This window comes from Doryrhamphus excisus, chromosome 2 (assembly GCF_030265055.1).
Source record: "Doryrhamphus excisus isolate RoL2022-K1 chromosome 2, RoL_Dexc_1.0, whole genome shotgun sequence".
Taxonomy (NCBI): domain Eukaryota; kingdom Metazoa; phylum Chordata; class Actinopteri; order Syngnathiformes; family Syngnathidae; genus Doryrhamphus; species Doryrhamphus excisus.
Window position 1 is genome coordinate 10999441 of NC_080467.1, and position 22401 is coordinate 11021841.

At 44.2% G+C, this 22401-nt stretch overlaps 2 protein-coding genes across 3 annotated transcripts in view; both read right to left on the reverse strand.

The window, feature by feature from the left end:
- Positions 1 to 22401, reverse strand: part of ap3b1a (adaptor related protein complex 3 subunit beta 1a) — a 38616-nt gene that overhangs the window by 12732 nt on the left and 3483 nt on the right. For both annotated transcript variants that reach the window (XM_058064088.1, XM_058064086.1), the window contains exons 2-22: positions 20719 to 20794; positions 20558 to 20632; positions 19397 to 19492; positions 19019 to 19179; positions 18886 to 18952; positions 15581 to 15763; positions 14847 to 15002; positions 13235 to 13332; positions 13100 to 13154; positions 12951 to 13022; positions 12793 to 12855; positions 10821 to 10953; positions 10635 to 10744; positions 10380 to 10556; positions 9769 to 9955; positions 9381 to 9511; positions 9002 to 9182; positions 8128 to 8314; positions 4257 to 4401; positions 2690 to 2735; positions 2049 to 2152 (exon numbers count right to left, since the gene is read on the reverse strand). In XM_058064088.1, the coding sequence (XP_057920071.1) occupies positions 2049 to 2152; positions 2690 to 2735; positions 4257 to 4401; positions 8128 to 8314; positions 9002 to 9182; positions 9381 to 9511; positions 9769 to 9955; positions 10380 to 10556; positions 10635 to 10744; positions 10821 to 10953; positions 12793 to 12855; positions 12951 to 13022; positions 13100 to 13154; positions 13235 to 13332; positions 14847 to 15002; positions 15581 to 15763; positions 18886 to 18952; positions 19019 to 19179; positions 19397 to 19492; positions 20558 to 20632; positions 20719 to 20794 (2503 nt within the window). The remainder of the gene's footprint in view (positions 1 to 2048; positions 2153 to 2689; positions 2736 to 4256; positions 4402 to 8127; positions 8315 to 9001; positions 9183 to 9380; positions 9512 to 9768; positions 9956 to 10379; positions 10557 to 10634; positions 10745 to 10820; positions 10954 to 12792; positions 12856 to 12950; positions 13023 to 13099; positions 13155 to 13234; positions 13333 to 14846; positions 15003 to 15580; positions 15764 to 18885; positions 18953 to 19018; positions 19180 to 19396; positions 19493 to 20557; positions 20633 to 20718; positions 20795 to 22401) is intronic.
- On the reverse strand, positions 6087 to 7966 carry LOC131111274 (tripartite motif-containing protein 12A-like). The gene has a single exon (XM_058064089.1). The coding sequence runs from the start codon at positions 7505 to 7507 to the stop codon at positions 6206 to 6208; it is 1302 nt and encodes a 433-aa protein (XP_057920072.1). The 5' UTR covers positions 7508 to 7966; the 3' UTR covers positions 6087 to 6205.

The window sequence follows — 22401 nt, forward strand, 5'->3', positions numbered from 1 at the left end:
ATTTAAGAGGCGCTGGTGAGAGATCCTAATGTCAAAATGTTATTAGAGGGAGAAGCAGCATGCGAGAGACAGGGAGGGGGGGCGGGTGGGGGTCAAAGACAGTGACCGAGGTTAATGTAAATGCCTTTGATAACCATGCAGTAATTCTCTAAAAGGGCCCGAGTGCTCAGCCGAGACACACTCGCCGCGTCTGTGGGCAGATTGCACTGAAATAGAAATGACACCGGGGCCAGTTGGTGTGTGTGTGTGTGTATGTGGATAGACGGCAAGGTGGGGGGGGGCGGCTTGTGTGCATAAAGGTGAAGTTATTTACCCCAGTCTATGAATCTGGATGGCCGTGGCGTATTTCTGCATAGAATTGGCTCTAAATCAGCTGCTGATGTCCCACTCTTCTTCTCATCTGCATTTCTATTCCCTATTACCCGCCGGCCTTCACCTGTGCAGGACACGCGACGGCTAACAAGGTGGGCGCCGCATAAACGCTGGCCTGAGAGCGACTGTCAATCACAGTGAGTGACAGGCGCAACTCTGTGGACGGCAGGGAGCTTAAAAGCCGGCTGGCAAAGCACGCCCATGTCCTGATGCCTCCATTGCCAACCACCGTGTACAATAACAGCGTCTTTATCACACACCTACCCCCAACCGGGTCCCACACGTAAACTATTTAACTTCCACGTCTTAAAGATTTAACATACCTGGAGGTAAGAAGGAACAAATTAGAATTTGAGCAAGTGTACCTGTTGATTAGTCCTAATGAAATATAATGACATGACTACTACCACGTCTCTGCTCCAAGGACAACCAGAGTATAGAGGGGAGGGAGCCACCTGCTGTGGCCCAGCAAGGTGCACTGTATTCGGGCACAAAGGCTACCCTCTCACTGCGGAGCATTTGGTACGTCGTCTTCCTCTGAAAGTGAATGTTTGTTTACAAGTGAACTCAGGGGAAGTTACAACGTGTCGTTAACGTCACAGGAAGGGAGGAAAAAAAATATAGAGCGCTTGATTTGCCCGCCTGCACAGTCCGTTAAGTGGACTATTTTTAATGTTGGATTTATGAGTACGAAATCAAAATCCCTAATATCGGCCCGATAAGTATTGGGAGCACCACTAATGTCAATTGCTGGCTTACCTTACAGTTTCTCAAAAATATATTAATAAATAAATCGCTGATGTTTCATTATAGACTATGGCCTATGATTAGTAAAAAAAATATGCATATTTAAGCAAAACTTGCTTATTTCTGACCTAAATGAATCCAAACTAACACTTCATGAGAGCGTAAATGGTTTCTTTGTCTATCTGTGCCCTGCTATTGGCTGGCAACCAGTCCAGGGCGTACCCCGCCTCTAAATCCTGCAAGGCATGCTGAGCAACTTCCTATGGAGGAGGTGTGTGTGGTCTTCCCGGTATGCCTTACATAAGAGATATTGCTAATAATTTGTATCGTTTTGCATGTATATTAGTACAGAGATGAATAGTCAGCCATCAGTGACGTTGCACCAGGACCACTACATGAAAGAACAAGTGGGGAGAAGAGAGAAAACTCACTGACGGCGGCGGGGAAAAGAATGATCTGGACATTTCCCCTCCCGGGACCAGAAGACAAGATACAAAGCACACACGGCGCAGGAGAGAAAAGAGGCCGTCACACCAGGAAAGGTCGACCATCAGATATACACAAGACGGCGGCACAGGGGAATGCCAGAGATGGAAGGTGACGGCGTGGAGAGGCGAGGCCCGACAACAGAAATAGAGTTCAAGGGTGCAAAAAAAAAAAAAAGCAGCCTGAGAGAGACGGATACAGGAAGCGTTGAGGGGAGCGCTTGCTGCGTCCTGACTGGCCATAAATATAAAGCGTCAGAAAAGGTCAATTGTTTGGGCGTCTGGTGCAGAAATGTTCCAACAGGGGCGGGCGGGGGGAAGAAGCTCATTTCACTGCCTCATGCGGTGTCAGACCACCAGGAACAATCCACTCTCAGCACGCCTTGATGGAGGAAGCTTTGCCCGACACTTTTTTCTAATGCATCAGCTAACACGCACACTAACCTGCATGGTGGTGGAGATGCCGGAGAGAGATAGACCTTCCAGGTCGGACAGCAAGCTGGGAGAGACCAACGAAGACTTTGGTGTGTTTGAGGGAGTTGGAGAAACTAAACGCCCGCAGGAGAGAGCAAAACATCATCGTTTCACATACAGTACAGTGCCCAACACATGAAATAGGAGATATTTCATAAATGTTGACTGCGCTGCGGGCCAATAAACAAACAGCTGCAGATTGCAAATGGCCCCCGCACTATGGACACCCCTGCCCTCGACGGACCACGCCAACATGAAGCACTCAGTGTTTTGGTGGGCAACATAAAGAGGCAAAAATGTCCATCAGTGGACAAAGCAAATATAATAGCTCTGCTTTATTCACATTTGAGTGGCTGAAATCAGAAAATATTGCATAGCAAAATAGCTGATTAATTGGATAATCGATTAATCGTTAACTGGTGCAGAAAGAATGACTAAAAATCACTATAAATTCCAAGGTTGCACCAGAGGGGGCAGTAAAACGCAGACTCTCATTCTACCAGCAAACTTCTGATTTGGGTGACAAATTGTACCAATCTGAATCCCTCTGCCTTCAATTTCCCCAAGTAGGATGTTTAGTAAACACATAAAAATTTGCATAGTCGACTCACAGTCGTCCAGATCCAGTAAGGACACCTCCATCTTGGACTTCTCCACCTGGAAGGCAACAAGTATTAAGTTATTTTACTGGTGGCCATGTTCGGGGTCGCCAACACATCAAAAAACACAGATGCAGAGGCAGCCTCCCCGTGTGAGTTGGAGACATCAGGACGTGCGAGTGCCTCTATCATATTTTCTCCTGGTGGTGAACCACGCGCATTAAGAAGCATAAAACCCACTTCGACACACTGCGGCGCGGCCGAGCCAATAAAAACAATAAAAGTCAAGTTGAGGCTCATGGAGACAGAAACCTTGCAAGCAATGGAGCCCACAAAGAGAGAGGTGCATAAGTGATAGCATGCATGACAAAGTAGAGAAGATGACCATGGAGTTAAAAAAATAAATAAAAAAAAATTAAAAAAAAGGAAGCGTGACAAATGATGGACAAGCAAAGACTCAAAGAAGAAACAGAGGGGTATACGATAATTATTGGGCTAATATGAGGGAATTGTAGTGGCTATTTGTCCTTCAAAAACAAACTTAACTTAAACTATAATGGCAAAATGGATGCTAACTGCATTTTGTTGCCTTGTACAAGTGACATGAGCAATAACAATAAAGTTGAATCTAATCTAATCTAAAAAGAGTCATTGTCCATACAACCTTGTTCCGTTTCTTTTTATTTCTTTTTATTACCAAGCAAGCAAACAAAAAGGGAACTTAGGCATTGTCTCCTGTTGCCCCTCTTGCTCTGGTACAAAAACCATAGGCCCACCCCGGTGCATGCTGGTCCGGTGAGCACTGCCTACATAAATAGATTGCGGGTGCCCAGGGTGTTATCCAATGAAATAAACCCACAAATAAACTACTAATTAACCCTAACAAAATATGATAAATAAACAAATACATAACAAACAAGAATATATTATCAAGTAATCCAAACAAAACAACAACAACAAAAAATAAATCAACAGATATTAGAAACCTAGGAACACACTACTAATAGCTCCTACAGAATTATGACCATGAATCCGATATATTAAAATTGCTTCGATAACCCATTGTTTTACTGTGCGGGTAAGCAAATCAAGCAAATCTCGGTTATGGGTATCAATCACAAAGTGTTTCGTTTTATAAAGATAGTGTACTGTGTAGAGGTGAACATCTCTGTAGTCAATAAAATGTTCATGTTAACCATCAAGAAGAGATGGCTTGTTTGACTTTGAAGGTTCCGCAAGCTAGCATAAGTGAATGGATCAAGTTTTGTGACTAGCGCGCAGACCTCACAGCTAGGAGACCAGGGTTCAATTCCACCCTCGGCCATCTCTGTGTGGAGTTTGCGTGTTCTCCCGGTGCATGCGTGGGTTTTTTCCGGGTACTCCGGTTTCCTTCCACATTCCAAAAACATGCTAGGTTAATTGGCCACTCCAAATTGTCCATAGGTATGAATGTGAGTGTGAATGGCTGTTTGTCTATAAGTGCCCTGTGATTGGCTCGCCCAATGACAGCTGGGATAGGCTCCAGCACCCCCCGCGACCCTTGTCGAATGAATGAATTGTGACTGAACCGTGACTTTACCTTGGGTTTGGACTTGACATTGTTCTCTCTCTTCTGCTTCGCTGTCGAGTCCGGTTCAGAGTCAGAGTCGCTCTCAGATGTGGCGCTTTCGACTGACGAGCCGCTCTCTTCGGCCATGGGTTCGTCTGCGTTTCCATCAGAGTCGCTGCAAAAAAAGAGCAACAATGAGTGCAAGACTTGCTGCTTCCACGCACGGAAGCACGGACGGGGCCTCGGGGAGCCGGTGCCGGAATCCAAAGTAGGTCAGAAAAACAAAAGATCAATCTGTTTGTGTTTGCCGAGCTAATTTAATGTTAGGTTTCTCCACGCTCGTCCCGTCTCATTCTCTCGCTCCGTCTCTCTTCAATTTGTCCCGATAATGAGTGTTTACTCCGCCGGCCCGCCACTTTGTGCTGCTCAAATTAACGAGGGGAATGGTGACGCTAACTGGCTTTCTAACTTGGGCGATGATGAAAAGCCAGTATTCATTTGGCCAACACGTTTCATTTGCTGCCAACAGGAAAAAGTCATACAAATCAGCAGCGGCCTGATTAGGCCCGGCCTGCGACGACTGGGCCATAATGAGGGCATTATGCCGTGTTTGTTGTGGAAGCGCGGGGGTGAGGCGGAGCTAATTACGCCGTGCACGTGCGTGTGTGTGTTCACGGTGCTGACTTGCTCTAATTACGCTCGCTAATGGAGAGAACAGGGTCAGCCGGCGGGCCCGTCACGCAGACCAAGCGCCGGGGCACTCGGCGCCAGTTTGCGGGGAGAAAGTGAATTTGAAAGTGCGCAGGCAGGCTCGTCAGCCCTAATGAGTCGAATAGCATTCATTGCTAACACCGGGCTGCTAAATGACCAATCACAAGTCATTAGCCATTAGCCATGTAAATGTGGGCCGCGCTAGTGGAGGACGATTCTGCTTGATTAGCTCGTTAATGGGACTCCCGCTAACAGTAAGTGTGTGTGTGTGTGTGAGTGAGAGAGACAGGGACAATATACTGTATGTCGATATACGCCGGATAACTTACAATGTAAAATGTTCCAAGTGTAAATAATGACTTTTAGTCCAGGTTGACTTACTCTACAAGTTTTAAACATGAGGAAAAAAACAACAATGATTGGATGCTTTCATAGTTTGTGAAAACTTAAATGATGAATTGATTTCTATCAGTGTGGAAAAGGACCCCAGCAAACCACAGTGAGAGCCAATGTCCTCAGACAACAAAAACATGGACAGTGGGTGAACCTTGCCAAGAGTGTCCGGCCAACAGAATGACCCCAAGAGCGCATCTCCAAGTCATCCAAGAGGTCACAAAAGACCCCACAATAACGTCCAAAGAAGTGCAAGCCTCACTTGCCTCGGTTAAGTGCTCATGACTCGTCAATCTTTGAAACTTAAAAAACAAAAATGAGGAAAAATAGAGAGTGAACAACAGGCTTTTGACCCCGGGACCCGCCTGTTGGCCTGACACACACCCCCACCGGTCCCAGACCTGAGCCCAGTTCCTGTAGATCTCGCCAAGGGACATGGCTGAGACCAGGGATCTTGGTCTGAAAAAGGATGGTGTCCACTGTGCCAAAGGGTTAGCAAGCTAGCATTGTTAGCATGCTTGCATTGTTAGCATATTAACATTTTAGCCGCGTTTTAGGGTATAATCTCATATATGTTTGATGTCAGCAAGCAGATGCCCATGTTCTGATCAACTGCTTGTGTTCTGCACTGTTCAAAACTGAGAGTATTGGATCAGTACCTTTTCATGGAATTTCACAAGTGTACACACATGATGTATTCATTTTAATCATTTTATCTTGTAATAATATTCAATGGAAGAGTTCTATTGTTGCGTATTTGAACATAAAGAATGAAGACATATACAAGAGCATCTCTCGGAACGAAGGAAATATCAAACCATCACGGACGGCCATTGTCTGTTTCACAGTGTTTCCATATTGGCTTTTTAAAAATGTTATATTGGCAGCATTTTCAGAGGGGTGTGATCATTTGTGCTGCAGTACGGGTACAGTTGTTTCTTGCTGAAATCCATCCAGTCATCAGGAATGTCATATGTGTCTACTTCATTGTTGGTAAGATGATCATGGACTGAAAGTCTTCCTTTGTCCGCGTCTAGACAAAATCTGATCCTCTGCAGTTTCTCCTTGACGTACAAACCCAATAATCCACCTTGTGGATTAAACCGTTGGTATTTACCATATCGAAATCTAATGCCATATTTAAATGCTTTAGGAAACTCTTTAATCAGCACCCCCACTTCCCAGTCCTTGTTTAGGACCTCAATATTCCAGACGTGTTTAACTTCCAAACTGGCAGGCATACCAGCAAACAACTGATCAAACTCTTGGGAATCCAGATGATGTTCTCCTCTGGTTATCTTCTGATTGAGTGCTGGATTGATGTTGAGTAGTAGGTTTGGACTGTGGAAGAGTAGCTTGTTCATTTTTTCCCACACGGTGAACGTGAGCTTGTCCAGATGTTTGTCCATGTCCAGCAGAGGTCCTGGGCGCAGCTTGGACTCCTCAGACAGCTGCTGGACTCTGGTCTTCACGTTCTTGTAGTTGTTCATGAAGGAAATGTTGTCAGCTGTCAGCTGCTTCTCTGTGCTGTTGATCACGTCTGAGAGAGCTTTCATGTCTCTGCTGAGTTCCTCGATCTTCTCTTTCGTAATCTGACTCTTCTGCTGCTCTTCCGCTCTCACAGCAGACAACCTCGCCTCCTCCTCAGTCTGCAGAACATCTTGGAGCTGCTTAAATGTCTTCTTAATGTCACTCTCAGCCTGGCACCTCTGACGCTTGAGGTGCTCTGCTTGTTTACTGAAGGTGTCTTTACGCCAACTTAACTCTTTCAGCCTTACATGCGCGGCCTGCAGGTCTTTCTGGAGATCCTCTCTTTGATCCTTTGCAACTTCACCGATAGGAGAGAACTTGTGGTTAGCGTGGATTTTTGCGTCTTTGCAAACGAGGCACACAGGCTGCTGATGATCCAAGCAGAAGAGTTTCAGTTTCTCATCGTGCAACCTGCACTTGGCCTCTGTCTCCATAATAAAAGCTTCACACACGTTCCTCAGAGCCAAGTTTGAAGGTACAGCCACGGATCTGTACTCCACCCTACAGACTGGACATGAACGGACATCTTTCCCATTCCACCATTTCTCCACACACGAGCGACAGAAGCTGTGGCTGCAAGGCAGCATGACAGGATCTTCAAAGATGCAGCAGCAGGCAGGACATGTGAGATCCTCAGAGGAAGCCATGTTTCCCTCGAAGACACGGCTTCCTTGGAGAAGCAATTGCTGCAGTGCGTGTACCTGGCAGTCAAAGAGCGCTCACTGCTTGTTGTATAAAAGGATAAATCATCCAGCAGTCGCCAACATAAGATTAGCAGGTTAAATCCAGCTGGAAATCACTCTTGAAAAAGCGTCCAACTTCCTCAACTTCCTACAATAAGACCGGCTGCCTCCCTTCAGGAAGTTATGATGCACATTTGAAAGAGGAAGTGTCGACTTATGCTTCTGCTTAGTCAGTAGAACTTTACTTCCGGCTCCGCCTTCAGCCTTACCAAGTGTTCCATGCATGAACTGCTTTATAACAGCAGTCTGTCAGTGACTGAAGAAGACTTAGAACCAGGGTGTCAAAGGCTACTGTAGTTGTGGGTTGTACGTGTCTCAGAGAAGAGATCAACAATTGGCATCCATATTGTTTAGACAGGCTACACATTCATTGATAACCAACTTTAGTAGCTAAACTTTGCCAAATGGGCATCAACAGCTGACAAAAAAATGTAAGATATGTAACACTACGGTTGCAAACATTCCCTTCAAGGTACCTTTACACTTCATGTACTGTAATGCTATGAAGAATGATGTTTCTGTACCTGTCAGCCTGATTGTGTTTTTGTTTCTCTGCCTGCACTTTCTTGGTCTTTTTCTTCCTCGTCGCCATCTTCTTCTTTTGTTCCGACTCAGAGTCGCTGGATTGACCTGAACTCTTCCCGGAATCAGTGGAGCTCTTGTCGGACTCGTCGCTGCTGCCGCTATCGTCCTCGCTGGCGCTGCCAGACTCTGTGCACGACAATCACAGCATCTGTCAGGCATCTGCATTGTGTGGTTTTTGCATCAAAAGCACAGGAGTCAAACTCAAGGCACAGTGGCTGGGTTTGGCCCACCAAAGCCAAGACTACACTTATTTGAATATTATTCTTAAAGTAAATTATTCTTCCTAATATGGGCGTGCCGGGGTACAAGCTGAGTGGGCAGTTCACAGCAGAGTGGGGGTACCCAGAGGCGGGCTGTGGGTGGAATAAATGAAAACAGACCGTTCTGGAAATCCAAGGAAATCCAGTTGGAATAGGTGCAGATGGTGGAAGATCTCGAAAGCTGTGTGTGGGTTATGGGATCCTCAAGTCAATACAAAGGGCTCAACCTCAGCATCATAGGTCCCCATTAAAAATATATGTACAGTATATATATATATATATATATATATATATATATATATATATATATATATATATATATATATATATGTATCTATATAGAAAAATGTAAACATACATACACTCTTTCATTTGTTATTTTTATATTATTGTAAAAATAATATTTTTTTGCTTATTTAAATATATTGCTTAGGTAAATATACTCACAATACATAATATGTCACAATATGAGATCATACATTTCACAGTTACAGATGGCCCCCTGAGGGTAACCACAAGTGCGTCGTGGCCCTCGGCCCCTTTTGTGGCTTACCTTCGCTGCTGCTGCTGCTGCTACCGCTGCTGCTCGTACTACTGCTAGTACTACTAGTACTGCTGCTGCTGCCGCCGCCGCCATCAGATGCTTCCTCCTTTTTGTCGTCCTCATCAGAGTAGAACTTGTCATCCGATTCTGGTGGCTTGGACTTCCCGACGAGCGGCGCCCACTCGTTCACCTGAACGTGGCGGAGACACGTCAGTCAGAGTAACTTTAAGATGTTTTAACTAATACTTTTTCTGGATCCTGTTATGAGCTTCCCTACAGGGGAAATTCTTGGAGACAGACATGGATGAACACAGCTCATTAGCATTAAAACTACCGCAGTGATGTTGCTTTAAAACAGCTGAAAATGTGTGGAATACGAAGGCCTTACTGGCTCGATGACCTCCACGTTCCTCACAGACTGGTCGGGCGCTACAGCCGGCCAGTCCGAGAGCTCGTGGTAGCCGGTGGCTTTGCTGTTCAGGCTGTGAGACAGCGTTCCAAGCTGGTAACGATCTCGATCTGAAAGACCAAAACAGAACCACAAGCGATAAACACCTTTGGACGAACAAAAAACTCGGAAAAAGTCATCGAGAATGACAAAGGCGGTTTGCGCTTTGAATGTAAATTACAAACCACACCGAGAGCTGGCGTAATCATTTAGTCATGTCATTATTCCCAGGAACGCTGTGTGACCTACAGTAAGTGCCCTTCGGAATACACCTGAATAATAAATAACACCAATCAACCCAAAGTTGATGCTTTCAAAATAAAAGTACCTTTGAAGGCCGATTCCAGCACCGGGGCCGGTTTGGGCGCCAACAGGATCCGGCGGGCGTATTTGTTGAGGGCGCCGCTCTTGTCGCCGGGCACGATCAGCTGCCGTATAAAGCGAGTGCGATCCCTGATGTCGTAGTTCTGGTCGTACTTGCCCAGATTGAGGATGTATTGGGTCAGCAGCTTGGTCTGAGACGGGTGATGACAGGAATGAATGACGCGGCACAACATTCACACCCGTCCGTCATCTGAGATCACCTTTTCCACCGCACTGCCTCAACACTGCACAATCCCAGCCGCACTGAACGCATCAGTCACAATCAGACACACTAACAAAAAGTGGAGGAGACTGAGGGTCTCGAGAATGTTACAGCTAATGTAGGGGGGTCCAAAGTGTCGCCCGGGGGCCATTTGCGGCCTGCCACAATTTTTTGATTGCAAATAGCAAATTCTAAAAAATTATTTTAACAGCAAAAAAAAAGAAAGAGTCCAAAGCTAACAGCAACAGGCCAAGCTAATGTTATCATGTGTTACTTGAACAGACAAAGAACACAATGGTAGCAGTATTAGCCAAGCAAGGTTACCTAGCATAGTAGGCACTAGCTTAGCATACCTGCTTGGAGTTGGTCAGGTACAGCTTGGCTGCCAGGTTGACGGCCTGCAGCTTCACGATGTCGTCCTCCACAGTGAAGGTTTTTGCGATCTTCCGCAGCACGTCAGGTGCTATCTTGGGCACCCTCTCGCAGTACTCGCCCATCAGCCACAGGATGCTGGCCCGGGCCGTGGACACCTGCGGGTCACACGCGGGAGAGGCACGGGTTGAAGCGGTGCGTCCGTGCTCATCCTGCACGAGTATTCCGACCCTTACGGTGATTTTGTCAAAAAGCTTGGCCATGTGCTTGATGATCTCGCTGTGCTGGTTGGGCTGGGTCTGCAGCAGCTTCCGGATCACCACCACGCTCTCCGCCACCACGCCCTCTGCACAGACCACAGGAACATCAGCGGCTTGAAGCGTCACATCTGCACATCTGAGGTGCTTTCTGCAGGTCTTCACCATCTCTGTTGGACAGCAGCAGCACCAGGCCGTTGAGGCAAGTGTCTGTCACCTCCGAGATGTTGGTGGCGCAGCGGCCGATGGCTTGGATGGTGGCCGCTGCAAAGGCCTTGTCCTGGCTCTTCACGTACGTCTGGGAGGCGGAGAGGACAGTGCAAATGAGGGGTCATGTGGGACAGGAACAGAGCCAGCTGGCCCATTAGCCAATGCAGTTGTCCCTCTCCACTTTGTGCTTCAAGTTTCACTTTTGTGGTGCAAAACTGCCTATTATTAGTCTAAAAGGACACATTTAAACACATTTATTGTATAAAATGAAGCATTTTCAAGTATACAAATGGCTAAATGAAGTAAAATACAAACATTAGGCATAAATGAAGCATTTTAAAGCATGGAAATATTTGATTGAACTAAAATACAAATACACTGAATTAAGAAGACAACTCAAGTTGTGAATGCAGTATCCTAAATTGGTCACTGGGTGTCAGTAAAGCACCAGACTTGATTGCCGCACAAACATGTCTAGAGGGCTCTAATAATGTTAAAAAGAGTACTGAGAAGGTGGTAAACAGGTTTTCTATGTGTTTTTTTGCTTCACACGTCTACTATATTGGGTAATAGAAGCGGAAGGGTGACTATAGGGGTGTTATTTAATGTCTAGAGGGCTCTAATAATGTTAAAAAGAGTATTGAGAAGGTGGTAAACAGGTTTTCTATGTGTTTTTTCTTCACACGTCTACTATATTGGGTAATATAAGCGTAAGGGTGACTATAGGGGTGTTATTTCATGTCTAGAGGGCTCTAATAATGTTAAAAAGCATACATAGAAGGTGGTACATGGGTTTTCTATGTCTTATATGACCTATTTTCTGTTATGTCTACTATATTGGGTAATAGCAGTGTAATGGTGACTATAGGGGTGTTATTCAATGTCTAGAGGGCTCTAATAATGTTAAAAAGAGTATTGAGAAGGTGGTAAACAGGTTTTCTATGTGTTTTTTTTCTTCACACGTTTACTATATTGGGTAATAGCAGTGTAATGGTGACTATAGGGGTGTTATTTAATATCTAGAGCAGGGGTGGGCAAACTTTTGGACTCGTGGGCCGCATTGAGTTAACAAAACTGTCTGGGGGGCCAGAATATATATTTTTTTAAAACACACACGATTTTACACTTATAATTCTAAGAGTCCACCTTGAATTATTTGTCTAATTTTATTTATTTATTATATATTATAATGATTAATTATATTATATATATTAATTTTATTATTATATATATTATATTTAATATATTATATTATATTTCATATATTTATTATTTATTTATTTTATTTATGTATTTGTATATATGTATATATATTTGTATATATTTGTATTTGCTTATAATTCTAACAGTCCACCTTGAATTATTTGTCTATATATATTTCTCTATATATATTATATATTATATTTAATCTACATATTATATATATATAATTCATTATATATATTATAATTATATTATTAATTACATTATATATCAATTATATTATATTTTTATATATTTATTATTTATTTACTTTGTATAATTTTATCTGTAAACGTGTCAGATTATTAGCTATATGTTTTAAATATGTTCCATATATCCCTTTTTTCCAGAGCACTTTAAACATCAAACTTGAATTTTACATTTTAATTTTTTTTTTTTTTTTACTGAAAAAGACATCTGACTTGCAAGTCATGTTGCCAGCATGTATGTTAAAAGTTAGAAAGCAACTGGCGGGCCGGATTCAAACGCTTAGTGGGCCGCATGTGGCCCCCGGGCCGTAGTTTGCCCACCCCTGATCTAGAGGGTTCTAATAATGTTAAAGGTTTTTCTCGACTATATTGAGTAATAGGAGTGTAAAGGTTTAAATTATTAAACGAAATTAGGGATACATTTCAGATATTTGTGTAATATAGGGCTGGGCCGGCCATGAGGAGGAAACTCAAACCTGAAACTCCCTGAGGATGGTGGAGATGTTGGCCTCATTTGCCAGGTTGGTCAGAATCTCTAACTGCAAAGAAATGGAACGATGATCAATGCCAAAGTAAAGGCAGAATCAAGTCATAGATATCCAATCACCGGCCAAGATGAAGTGAAACATTCTACCTTCAGTGTTTTGATGTGTGTGGTGTCTGTGGATCTGACATAGAAGCTCTTCATGAAGGGCTCAAACATCCCCTGTTGGAGTAGAATCAGGAATAACATCACACAGCCTGCATTGACGCCAGACTCCTTGAACGCTCGCTTCTACTCGCCTTCCTCTGAATGGACATGGTGGCGATGTTCTGGAGGACCACGTACTGCACCTCCCTGTCCGCCGCAAACAACACAGTCAGCGTTACGGAATGGCGCGGCGATTCTGGTGGGAAGTCAGTCATGCGCTTGCTTACCTGTGGCTTCTCAGCAGCCGCACCAGCGACTTGGTGACTATGCCGACTTCCTGTTTGGGTGCCAGGTGCCAGTAGAGCTGAGCCACAGACATCACCACCTGGAATCACAACAACAACCATTTCAACTGAAAGCACTGGCTCCATTCAGTTAACACAAGCTGTGCCTGTAGGCAACCTCCTGATGTCCTTAACGCTACATTCCAAGTATAATGAGTACTAAGCATCCAGCAGGGTTGCATCTACCTCTATGTGCACTCCTCGGCGATGTAATTTCATCTTAAATACTAGCAAGGTCCGTTGTTAGAATATACTTTGAGTATAAACCAGGAATATTCATTCTGATGGTATTCCGGCTCATTCCGCCCTGAGTGTGACTAGTCTATGATGTTTGTGCAACTTTTAAACGCTTCCTTATTTGATAGCGCTTTATCGTCTTGAGGACAGGACTCATTTTTCATCCCAGCGTCAACCAGGACATGCGTCCATCCTTGCAGACGGCGCGGCGTGTGCCGTCTATGAAGATGGAGAATATTGCCACGCTGTTGTTGCTGCTGGAGGTGGTGAGGGGTGGAAGGAGGAAGAACAACACAGCGTGTGTCACATTTTAATCAACATTTTCATTTGGGAGCCTCTTTCCTTCCCGCTGCTCCACGGCGACGGAGGCCTTGAGGCTGGCGGGTGATGGAGCTCTGCTCTCAACGTGTGTGCGGCTTTGCTCCATCTTGTGACAGGTATGTTTATGGAGCTTTGTGTTTTGTGCTCAGCTTATACTTCTGTTAACCCCTTGCCATTCTGGGATTTTTGGGCTAAAACACGTAAAGAAGTCCTAACCAAAGTAAATGTGAAGCTCTCATTGAACCAATTGGAGTAGAGGCACGGCTTTGAGCTCTTTTAAAATTAATGTATGAATGAGACCTTGCTTGACAGAACTCTACTTATGAAAACGGGCTAACATTAGCATGGAAAATCTAGTATAATAGCGCCCTGTTTCAGCCAATGTTAATATTAATGAAAATTGATTAAAATGCTTCTATACTAATGTTAGCATGCTAGCAATGCTAACATCCTAAAGTTAGCATACGAGCCTTTAACATGACAGTTCTAAAAATGCTACTGTTCTAAATTCAGCATGCTAATACCTACCATAACAGTGGTGTTTATATCAATGTAAAATTGTGAAAATGGCTAAAAATGACAGTATGCTAATATTAGCTTGCTAACAACTAGCATGATGGCGCTAAGTGTTTATATAAGTCTACTCATGGAAATGGTCACAAATGCTATAATGCTAACAATGCTAACATGTTAACACCTAACATGATAGCGCTAGGTGTTCGTATAAATCTACCTATGAAAATGGACAAATGCTACTATGCTAACAGTGCTAACATATAATGTCGTAGATTCTACTTATGAAATGGCTAAAAATGCTACTATGCTAATGTAGTTTGCAGGAATGGACTGGAAAACACAATGGAGCCATAGCTTGAGTCATTTCAACTTAGCCAATGATGCAACTATAATGGAGTATTTTATGCAGGTTTTCCTAAAGTTAGGGTCAGGTGTTCATAAGAAAATGGCGTCCTGGAATACGTGTTTGTCCACCACTCACCGCCGTGTTGCGGCTCTGCAGCAGAGGTTTGGTGTTCCTGAGCAGTAGCCGGTGATCCGGGTCCATGACGTAAGGCTTGGCGTCCATCTGGCACCGTTTCTCCTCTGAGTCCGAGTCGTAGAAGGTCTTCACGTCGTTTTCATCAAACACGGCGCCCTGAGATCACAGCACGTCACTTACACACACATTCGCCACGTGCCGACAGCTTGGTTTTACTATACAGGCTTGAGTTGAAGATTTAACAATTCATTCATCAAGAAAAAAGTCTGAAAAAGACAGTGGTCCTATAAAATTTACATGAAAAAAGCTGAAATAGCTGGGGTAAAAAAAAAAAAAAGAAGCAGAAAATGAAGTAAAAAATTAGGAAAACGACGTCCAAATACTACAAGAAAAAAATTTGTGTTCTATGAGAAGAAAATTAGCAATTTTATGAGAAAATCGATTTATTTATTTATATAAAAATGTATTATTTATTTAAATTTTAAAAGTTTAAAAAAAACAAAAATTAATTTATTTTTATGAGAAAAATAAAAGTTTTTTTTTTAAAAAATATAATTCATATATAATATGAATAAAAAATAAAGTTATAATTTTTGGAAGAGTAGGTTGACCCGTGACCCAGCCCGCCACCAATAAATTGGGACTGCTACTGATGGATAGATGTGGCGTTCCCTGCTCGCTCCTGGCTCACAGAGACATTCCATAACGGGACCGGGACGCATGCGGCGCCTCACCTCCTGCCAGGGACTGGTGAACTGCGTCCGGGCGTAACGTGTCAGCATGGAGATGATGACCACCTGCCCCCACTCCTCCACGTCCACCAGCAGGTTGCACAGCTTACGGTAGTTCTTGTGGATCAGGTCGATGCGATCCGGGCACACCTCCTCGAAGGCCATCACCACGCTTCCTGCCACCAGCTACACGTTCGTGCGGATCGGGGAGAAGAAGAAAACAATCAAGCGGCGCTGATGCGGCGTAAAGAGGCTGGCAATTAAGACGGAATGAACAAAAGCGATAAAGGGACTCGTGAGGAATAGAAAACAATGTTAACTAGTCTGACCTGAAAACACCTGAGAGAAAAACCACAGCAACAAGGAAAAAGTCTTTTCAACTTTGATTAGTTGATCATTAGCACAAAAAAAATGCTAGCACGTAAAAAGTTGAAATGGACTCATTTTCACACAAGTCATCAATTATACCTTTCCTGCAAATCGAAGCTACTTTATGTTCGAGTCCCACAGAAAGCACAACAATTCTAACTGCCAGACTCCACTTCAAAGTATGCTTCCTTTTCTTAGCGAGTGATGGAGCCCGAACTGGATGAGGGACACCCGAGAACTGTAGTCCAGTATGTACGGGATTTACGCTAGGCTTATTTCCATGCATTTTCTATACTGATTATCCTCATTAGGGTGGCAGAGGTATGCTGGAGCCTATCCCAGCTGACTTTGGGCGAGATAGTAAATATTACATAAAGCAGGGGTCTCAAACTCAATTTATTTGGGGGCCACTGGAGCGCATCAGGTTTTCAAAAAAAAAACAACAAAAAAACGCATTTATTAAAAACAAAAAAATTAAAAAAAACTTCGCTTTGGTTCCAATTTTCTACAAGAAAAGCTCTGATAAAACATTCCACTGTTCTCAAGTATCTTACTTTTTATTATAAACAAATCAAGAATAAAGAAAATCAATCAATCAGTAACAAATAAATAATAAAAAATATAATAATAATAATAATAAAACGGCAAATAATAAAAACTTAAGAAACCACATATAGTTGGTGGGTAGACAAATTATTATTTAACCTTTAACATGAACATTAATGAAACGTAATAATTTTTTTCTGGGTACATGATACCATACAGCACCATATCAAACTTGCGCGGGCCGCACTAACATTAAACTTTCATATAAAGGCGGGGGCCTCAAACTAGTGTCCTGTGGGCCACATTTGGCCCGCGGGCTGCATGTTTAAGACCCCTGACATAAAGTGTCCCCCCGCAAGAAACGGAGCGGCCGTGTGATGGGTGCAGTTAGTGAATATTAAAAAGGTTTAAAAACGGCACATAAAGCAGCGGGCTCAGGTTCCTTGAGGGCTACATGTGGATGGGGTCTCCCTGCCAACTTCCCCCATTAGAAGGCAGCCTCCAAGGTAAACATGCACCATCAAGAAAAAGTGACACCCCAATCTGTGGCGCTCCTCGCCGCCCGGCTTGGCGCCTGCATGACAAGCTGGTAATGGAAAAAATCACACTAAGCAAATGCTTCTTCTAATAACAATAAATTTACTAGAAAATTATGAAGGGCCCAAAGTGTTTCCTTGCATCTACTTTGTTATGAATTCTAATTAGCGTGGCAGGAGGGCGAAGAGTGCTGGGTCATCACGCCAGAGACAACGCAAGCCGTTTTTTCTTTTTTTTTTGATTGATGACGAACCGTGAGGTCGTCCCATCCTCGTAAATGAATGGCCGTCCCACCTAGCCCCTAATCATAGCACCCCCTCCTCTCACCTCTCATTTCAATTTGGCGAGCGGGTGCAGCGGGGGGAGCGTGGGGCGGGATCGATCATTTATCTTGTAATGGCGACATAATAGATCCATCACGCTAAGCAGCTGCACAAACTCCTGCGTCGTCTCTGTCCTCACGCCGTCACATTTTCTCTCTAAACCATCCGTGTGTGTGTGTGTTTGTGTGTGTGTGTGTGTGTGTGCATGTCACAGCCACATAAACAAGCAGGTGCACGTGTAAAGGTAAATGTCAGGAAGCAACAGCGACTAAAGATTTCCTTCATCAGATGTCATGCTGGCATTTGCTTGATGGCCTTTCCTGCCGTTCATCCTCTTATTTGCTTTTAAGTGGACTCATCAAGCAGCGTCTCCTCCTTGAGGAGTCGACAAAGTAACACCACCTCGCCAGCCAATCCACAGACAATTCAAACGTACTGTAGCGACACAACATGAAGGCCTATTGACGTCACAGACGTATTTTAACCAGATTCGGAAGAAATGTTCCTTCCCCGTGTGGATTTATTTCAATTTTAAAAAAGGTGACGAAAACCCCAGCAACATATGTACTAACTAAATTAGCCTTGCTAAGAAATATGTCCAAACATGGAAGGCTGTGATGCTACTATATAATAGAGCACACCCAAGCACTTCCAGGTGGGCTTTCTAGGCTGAATAGGTGTATCCCGTATCCTGTATTAATGAGGTATCCTCTTTTTAGCTGTTTTTATATCTTTAGAAGGCAATAAGAGAAGGACGTGTGTGCCCACATAAGGATCATGGATGATGAGCAAAGACGAGGCAGCGCTGGTAAAAAAATCCTGGGAGGGGTACAGCTTGCCGCGATACGCCAGGTACAAATCAAACATTAAGCGGACTGCTTCTCCGTCATGGGACGTCTAAATGGCACAGCCTCGCCATCGTAAAAATGCACTTCTTGACGGCTATTAAATATTCACAAGAGCTTTTCACCATTAATCAACCGTGGATAGCACTTGTACGTCCGTGTGATGATGGCGCCCTGGGCCCCCGCATGTGCGCTCCGAGCGGGAGAAGTCATCTGTCTTCGTTAGCGTCTGCGGCTAAATATGCTATACATCTGCTCCCTGGAAACCCCCTCCCGCCGCCCCCCCACCCCGCCGTTGGCTTAAGCTGCTTTATTTGTTTGTATAATGATAAGTGTATGCTATGAATACAGAATGGCGGCACACTGCGCATGACCTGCAAACCCTCTACAGGCATGGAGACGTGCTGCAGCAAACACCCGACGTCTGATCACCCATTTGACAATATTTGGGGTGCCAGAAGTTGGTGGCGGTAAAACAGTACTGCCACCGGCGCCTGGCCAGAAATCCGCCCCGCAAATGGACTCTTAACCAGAAGCATCTGAAGACCTGCGGGTTTAAGTGGGTGTTAACAAAGCGTGGCATTGCCACAATGAACTGTGGGACAGGGCGCAAAGAGGGGGGGGGAAGCGCTCTACGGGGGCGCCCTCCAGTGGACTGAAGTGTACCTGTGGCAGAGATGAAACTTACTGTGCTTTTGTCCTTCAGCAGTTTCTCGATCACTTCAATCAGCTGCTCCTTCTGCTCGGGATCGAGGCTGAGGGCCGGAAGGGTGGAAATCACCAAGAGAACTTGCAGCCATCAAAGTACGCTTCACGCCTACCTGTAAAGCTTCTGGATAGCGTGGGCCGACGTCTTCCTCACGTAGGGTGACAAGTCCGACGCAGCCTCCTTGATGGCCAGCATCATGATGGGGACGATGATGGGCACCCGGATGCTGGATAGGACCCTCAAAGCGCTGGCCCGGATGAGCTGGTTTGGATCCTGCAATAAAGATTAGTAATCAATGTATTCATAACTTTATTTGGCTTATTTAAAAAAAATAGCCCCAAACTGTGCTCTTGCTCTACTTATTTTTGGCAGCAAACGATGCAGGCCTGAATTAATTGCTCTACTGAACTCTAAGGTGGACCATCTAGCATGACAGGAAGGAAGCCTGCAGGGGCGGGCGATAAGGAGCCTTTAGAAGAAGAAGCCTTACCTTGAGAGCCCGTTGGAAGGTGCTGATGGAGAGCAGAGCCAGGTCCTGCTGCTCCTCGGCATACCTCACCAGGTACACGTACACCAGCTTCTTCAGCTGCCAAAGACAACACATAGACAATAAGAACCAAGACGGCATTCCTTTGGACGTTTATTATTCCAAGAGGAAAACAGAGAGTCTCTATTCCTGTTCTGCATTGCACTTTGCACCCTGCGTTCCGTCATCTGGGAGGGGCTCAGAGTAGAGCCGCTTCTCCTCCACATCGAGAGGAGTCAGTTGAGGTGGCTCGGGCATCTAGTCCGGATGCCTCCCTGGTGAGGTGTTCCGGGCTGGAGCTGGAGGAGATGGCCGGGGACCAGGAAGTCTGGGCTTTCCTACTAAGACTGCTGCCCCCGCGACCCAGACCCGGATAAGCGGAGGAAAATGGATGGACGGATGGAAGTCCAGAAAGAAGCCGTCATGAAAAATAATGACTGGCATAATGAGCTCAGAGCTGCACGGCGGATGAGTGGTTAGCGCAGAGGACTCACAGCTAGGAGACCCGAGTTCAACTCCACCTTCGGCCATCTCTGTGTGTACGCCCCGTGCATGCGTGGGTTTTCTCCGGGTACTCCGGTTTCCTCCCACATTCCAAAAACATGCTAGGTTAATTAGCGACTCCAAATTGTCCATCGGTATGAATGTGAGTGTGAATGGTTGTTTGTCTATATGTGCCCTGTGATTGGCTGGCCACCAGTCCAGGGTGTACCCCGCCTCTCGCCCGAAGACAGCTGGGATAGGCTCCAGCATCCCCGGCGACCCTCGTGAGGATAAGCTGTTTAAAATGAATAAATAATAAGCTCATTTCAGGTGGGGGGGTCAGGCAGAAGGTTACCATTTTTAAGAGTAATCGACACCGTACTTCCAGTATTGACACTCGCAGTTCTCCATCAGGGCTGGTGGAATTAGTAGCATCCATCCATCTTATGGTCATCTTATGTCACTCCGCTTATCCTTACTGGGGTCCCAGGGGTATGCTAGACCCACATGTTCCCATGGTTATTAAGTGGTGACCCCCCCCACCACCATTTTTATAGATAAAAAAAATATTTTTTACTGCATTTAAAACTACTGCTAGTGACATCAGGTGTCCATATCTGATGAGCCTCAACAGTAGCATACCTCAATGTTCTTACTCGCCACATTCTTCACCACGGCAGGGAACAGCTCAGATGCATTCTTTCCTTTGGCGATCAGCTGAGATGGAAACATCTGACATTTAGCTTTTTTTTTTGGTTATATACTCAATAAACATAGTAAAAAAAATAAAAAAAAGTACTCACCCCGACGATCCTTTTCATGGCCTCCAGTTTCAGCGACTCCTTGTTGCTCTCCAGCATTTCTTTGAGATCTTCATTCCTGAGGGCAGAAGAAAAATAAATGCTCCGTTGAAGATCATATTCACGCATTTTAAAAGATGCGATTTATAGCACCGTGACGCGCCACAAGAGATCATCAATTCAAATGATCCTATTTCACCTTCTGTAATCGCCGGTGTATTAAAAAGTAGCAGCTTAACACCGAAAAAATGGTTCTCTGTCTGTTTATGTAAACATACATAAATCATTACCTTATTATGTCTTCTATACTGGGTAATAGTGTGTGAAGGTGGCCATAGGGGTGTTATTTAATGTCTAGAGAGCTCTAATAATGTTAAAAGCTGTATTCAGAGGGTCGTAAACAGTTTTTCTATGCTCCACAACAACAAAATATTTCATTTCTTAATAAGGAATCCTACTTTGCAGAAATTCAATAATACAGTTGGGTATAGAATCAATTAACCGCCAGCAAAACACATTTTGAAGGTGGAAAACAGATTTTCTATGTCTCATATGTCTTTGTTTCTCTTATTATGTCTACTATATTGGGTAATTAGAGTATAAAGGTGACTATAGGGGTGTTATTTCATGTCTACAAGGCTCCAATAATGTTAAAAGCCGTATTTAGTATAGCATTTAGTATGGTAAAGCCGTATATTTCATTTATTTATAAGGAATCCTACTTTGCAGAAATTCACTCATACAGTCGGGTATAGAATCAATTAACCGCCATAAACAAAGGATTGCACCAATCCTTCTTCCCAGCATTCCATGTATTTATTCACTGAATTTATTTTTTTTTATTTTGCAAACTTCAAAAAGTGATGACATCAATGTTCCCATATGAAGCAGCCATAGTCTGGCCGAGGGTGAAACTGGTACATCATAACATTGTGAGGTTTAGTGTGCATATTCTCAAAGATGAATTTCAGGGGTCCGGCTGTTGCTGGCGAGGAATCAAACGTTTGTCCTCTTCAGTCAACGTTAGACTCAGCAGCTGACAGGTCTGTGAAACTTCCACTGGGGCAACATCTGTGTCAGCCTCTCCGATAAGACGTGGAATGTGTGGACGGGACGGGACGGGAGAGAAGAACCTGACATTGCCAAACAACAACAACAACAACCACCAAAAACAACAATAGAGTCACCATGGCAACAGCATGACTCATTCCAATGCTCATTCCTTAGCTAATGCTAACGCTGTCACACAGTGCATGAGCATTGTGTACCTGCACAATGCTCGGGAGATCATTCCCCAGCAGGGAGCAACATAATGCTGACTTTTTCTGCACAAACATTCCTCAGCTTAATCAATCCCACAATGCAAGTTTTTTTCTTACCATGCACCAAAAAATGTTATTAAAGAACTAAGGAACATTGTTCGTTTTCCTCATTAAGTGACATTTAGTGAAATGTGACCCCAAGCATTGATTAAAAGTACATTAACTGACACATTGATCATGTTTTTCCACTATAATTAATCAGTTTGCTAAAGAGTTTCATTGCCTTTTGTAGGATTTACCGACCTATTTATTGTGCACAAAACGAGGCAGTTAGGCACTTAGGCTCTTAGTGCCTGGATCTTAATCTTGGCCTTGGTGGGGGTCTACAGTTATTCTAATTAAAGGTGTGCTGGTAGAGGGTCTC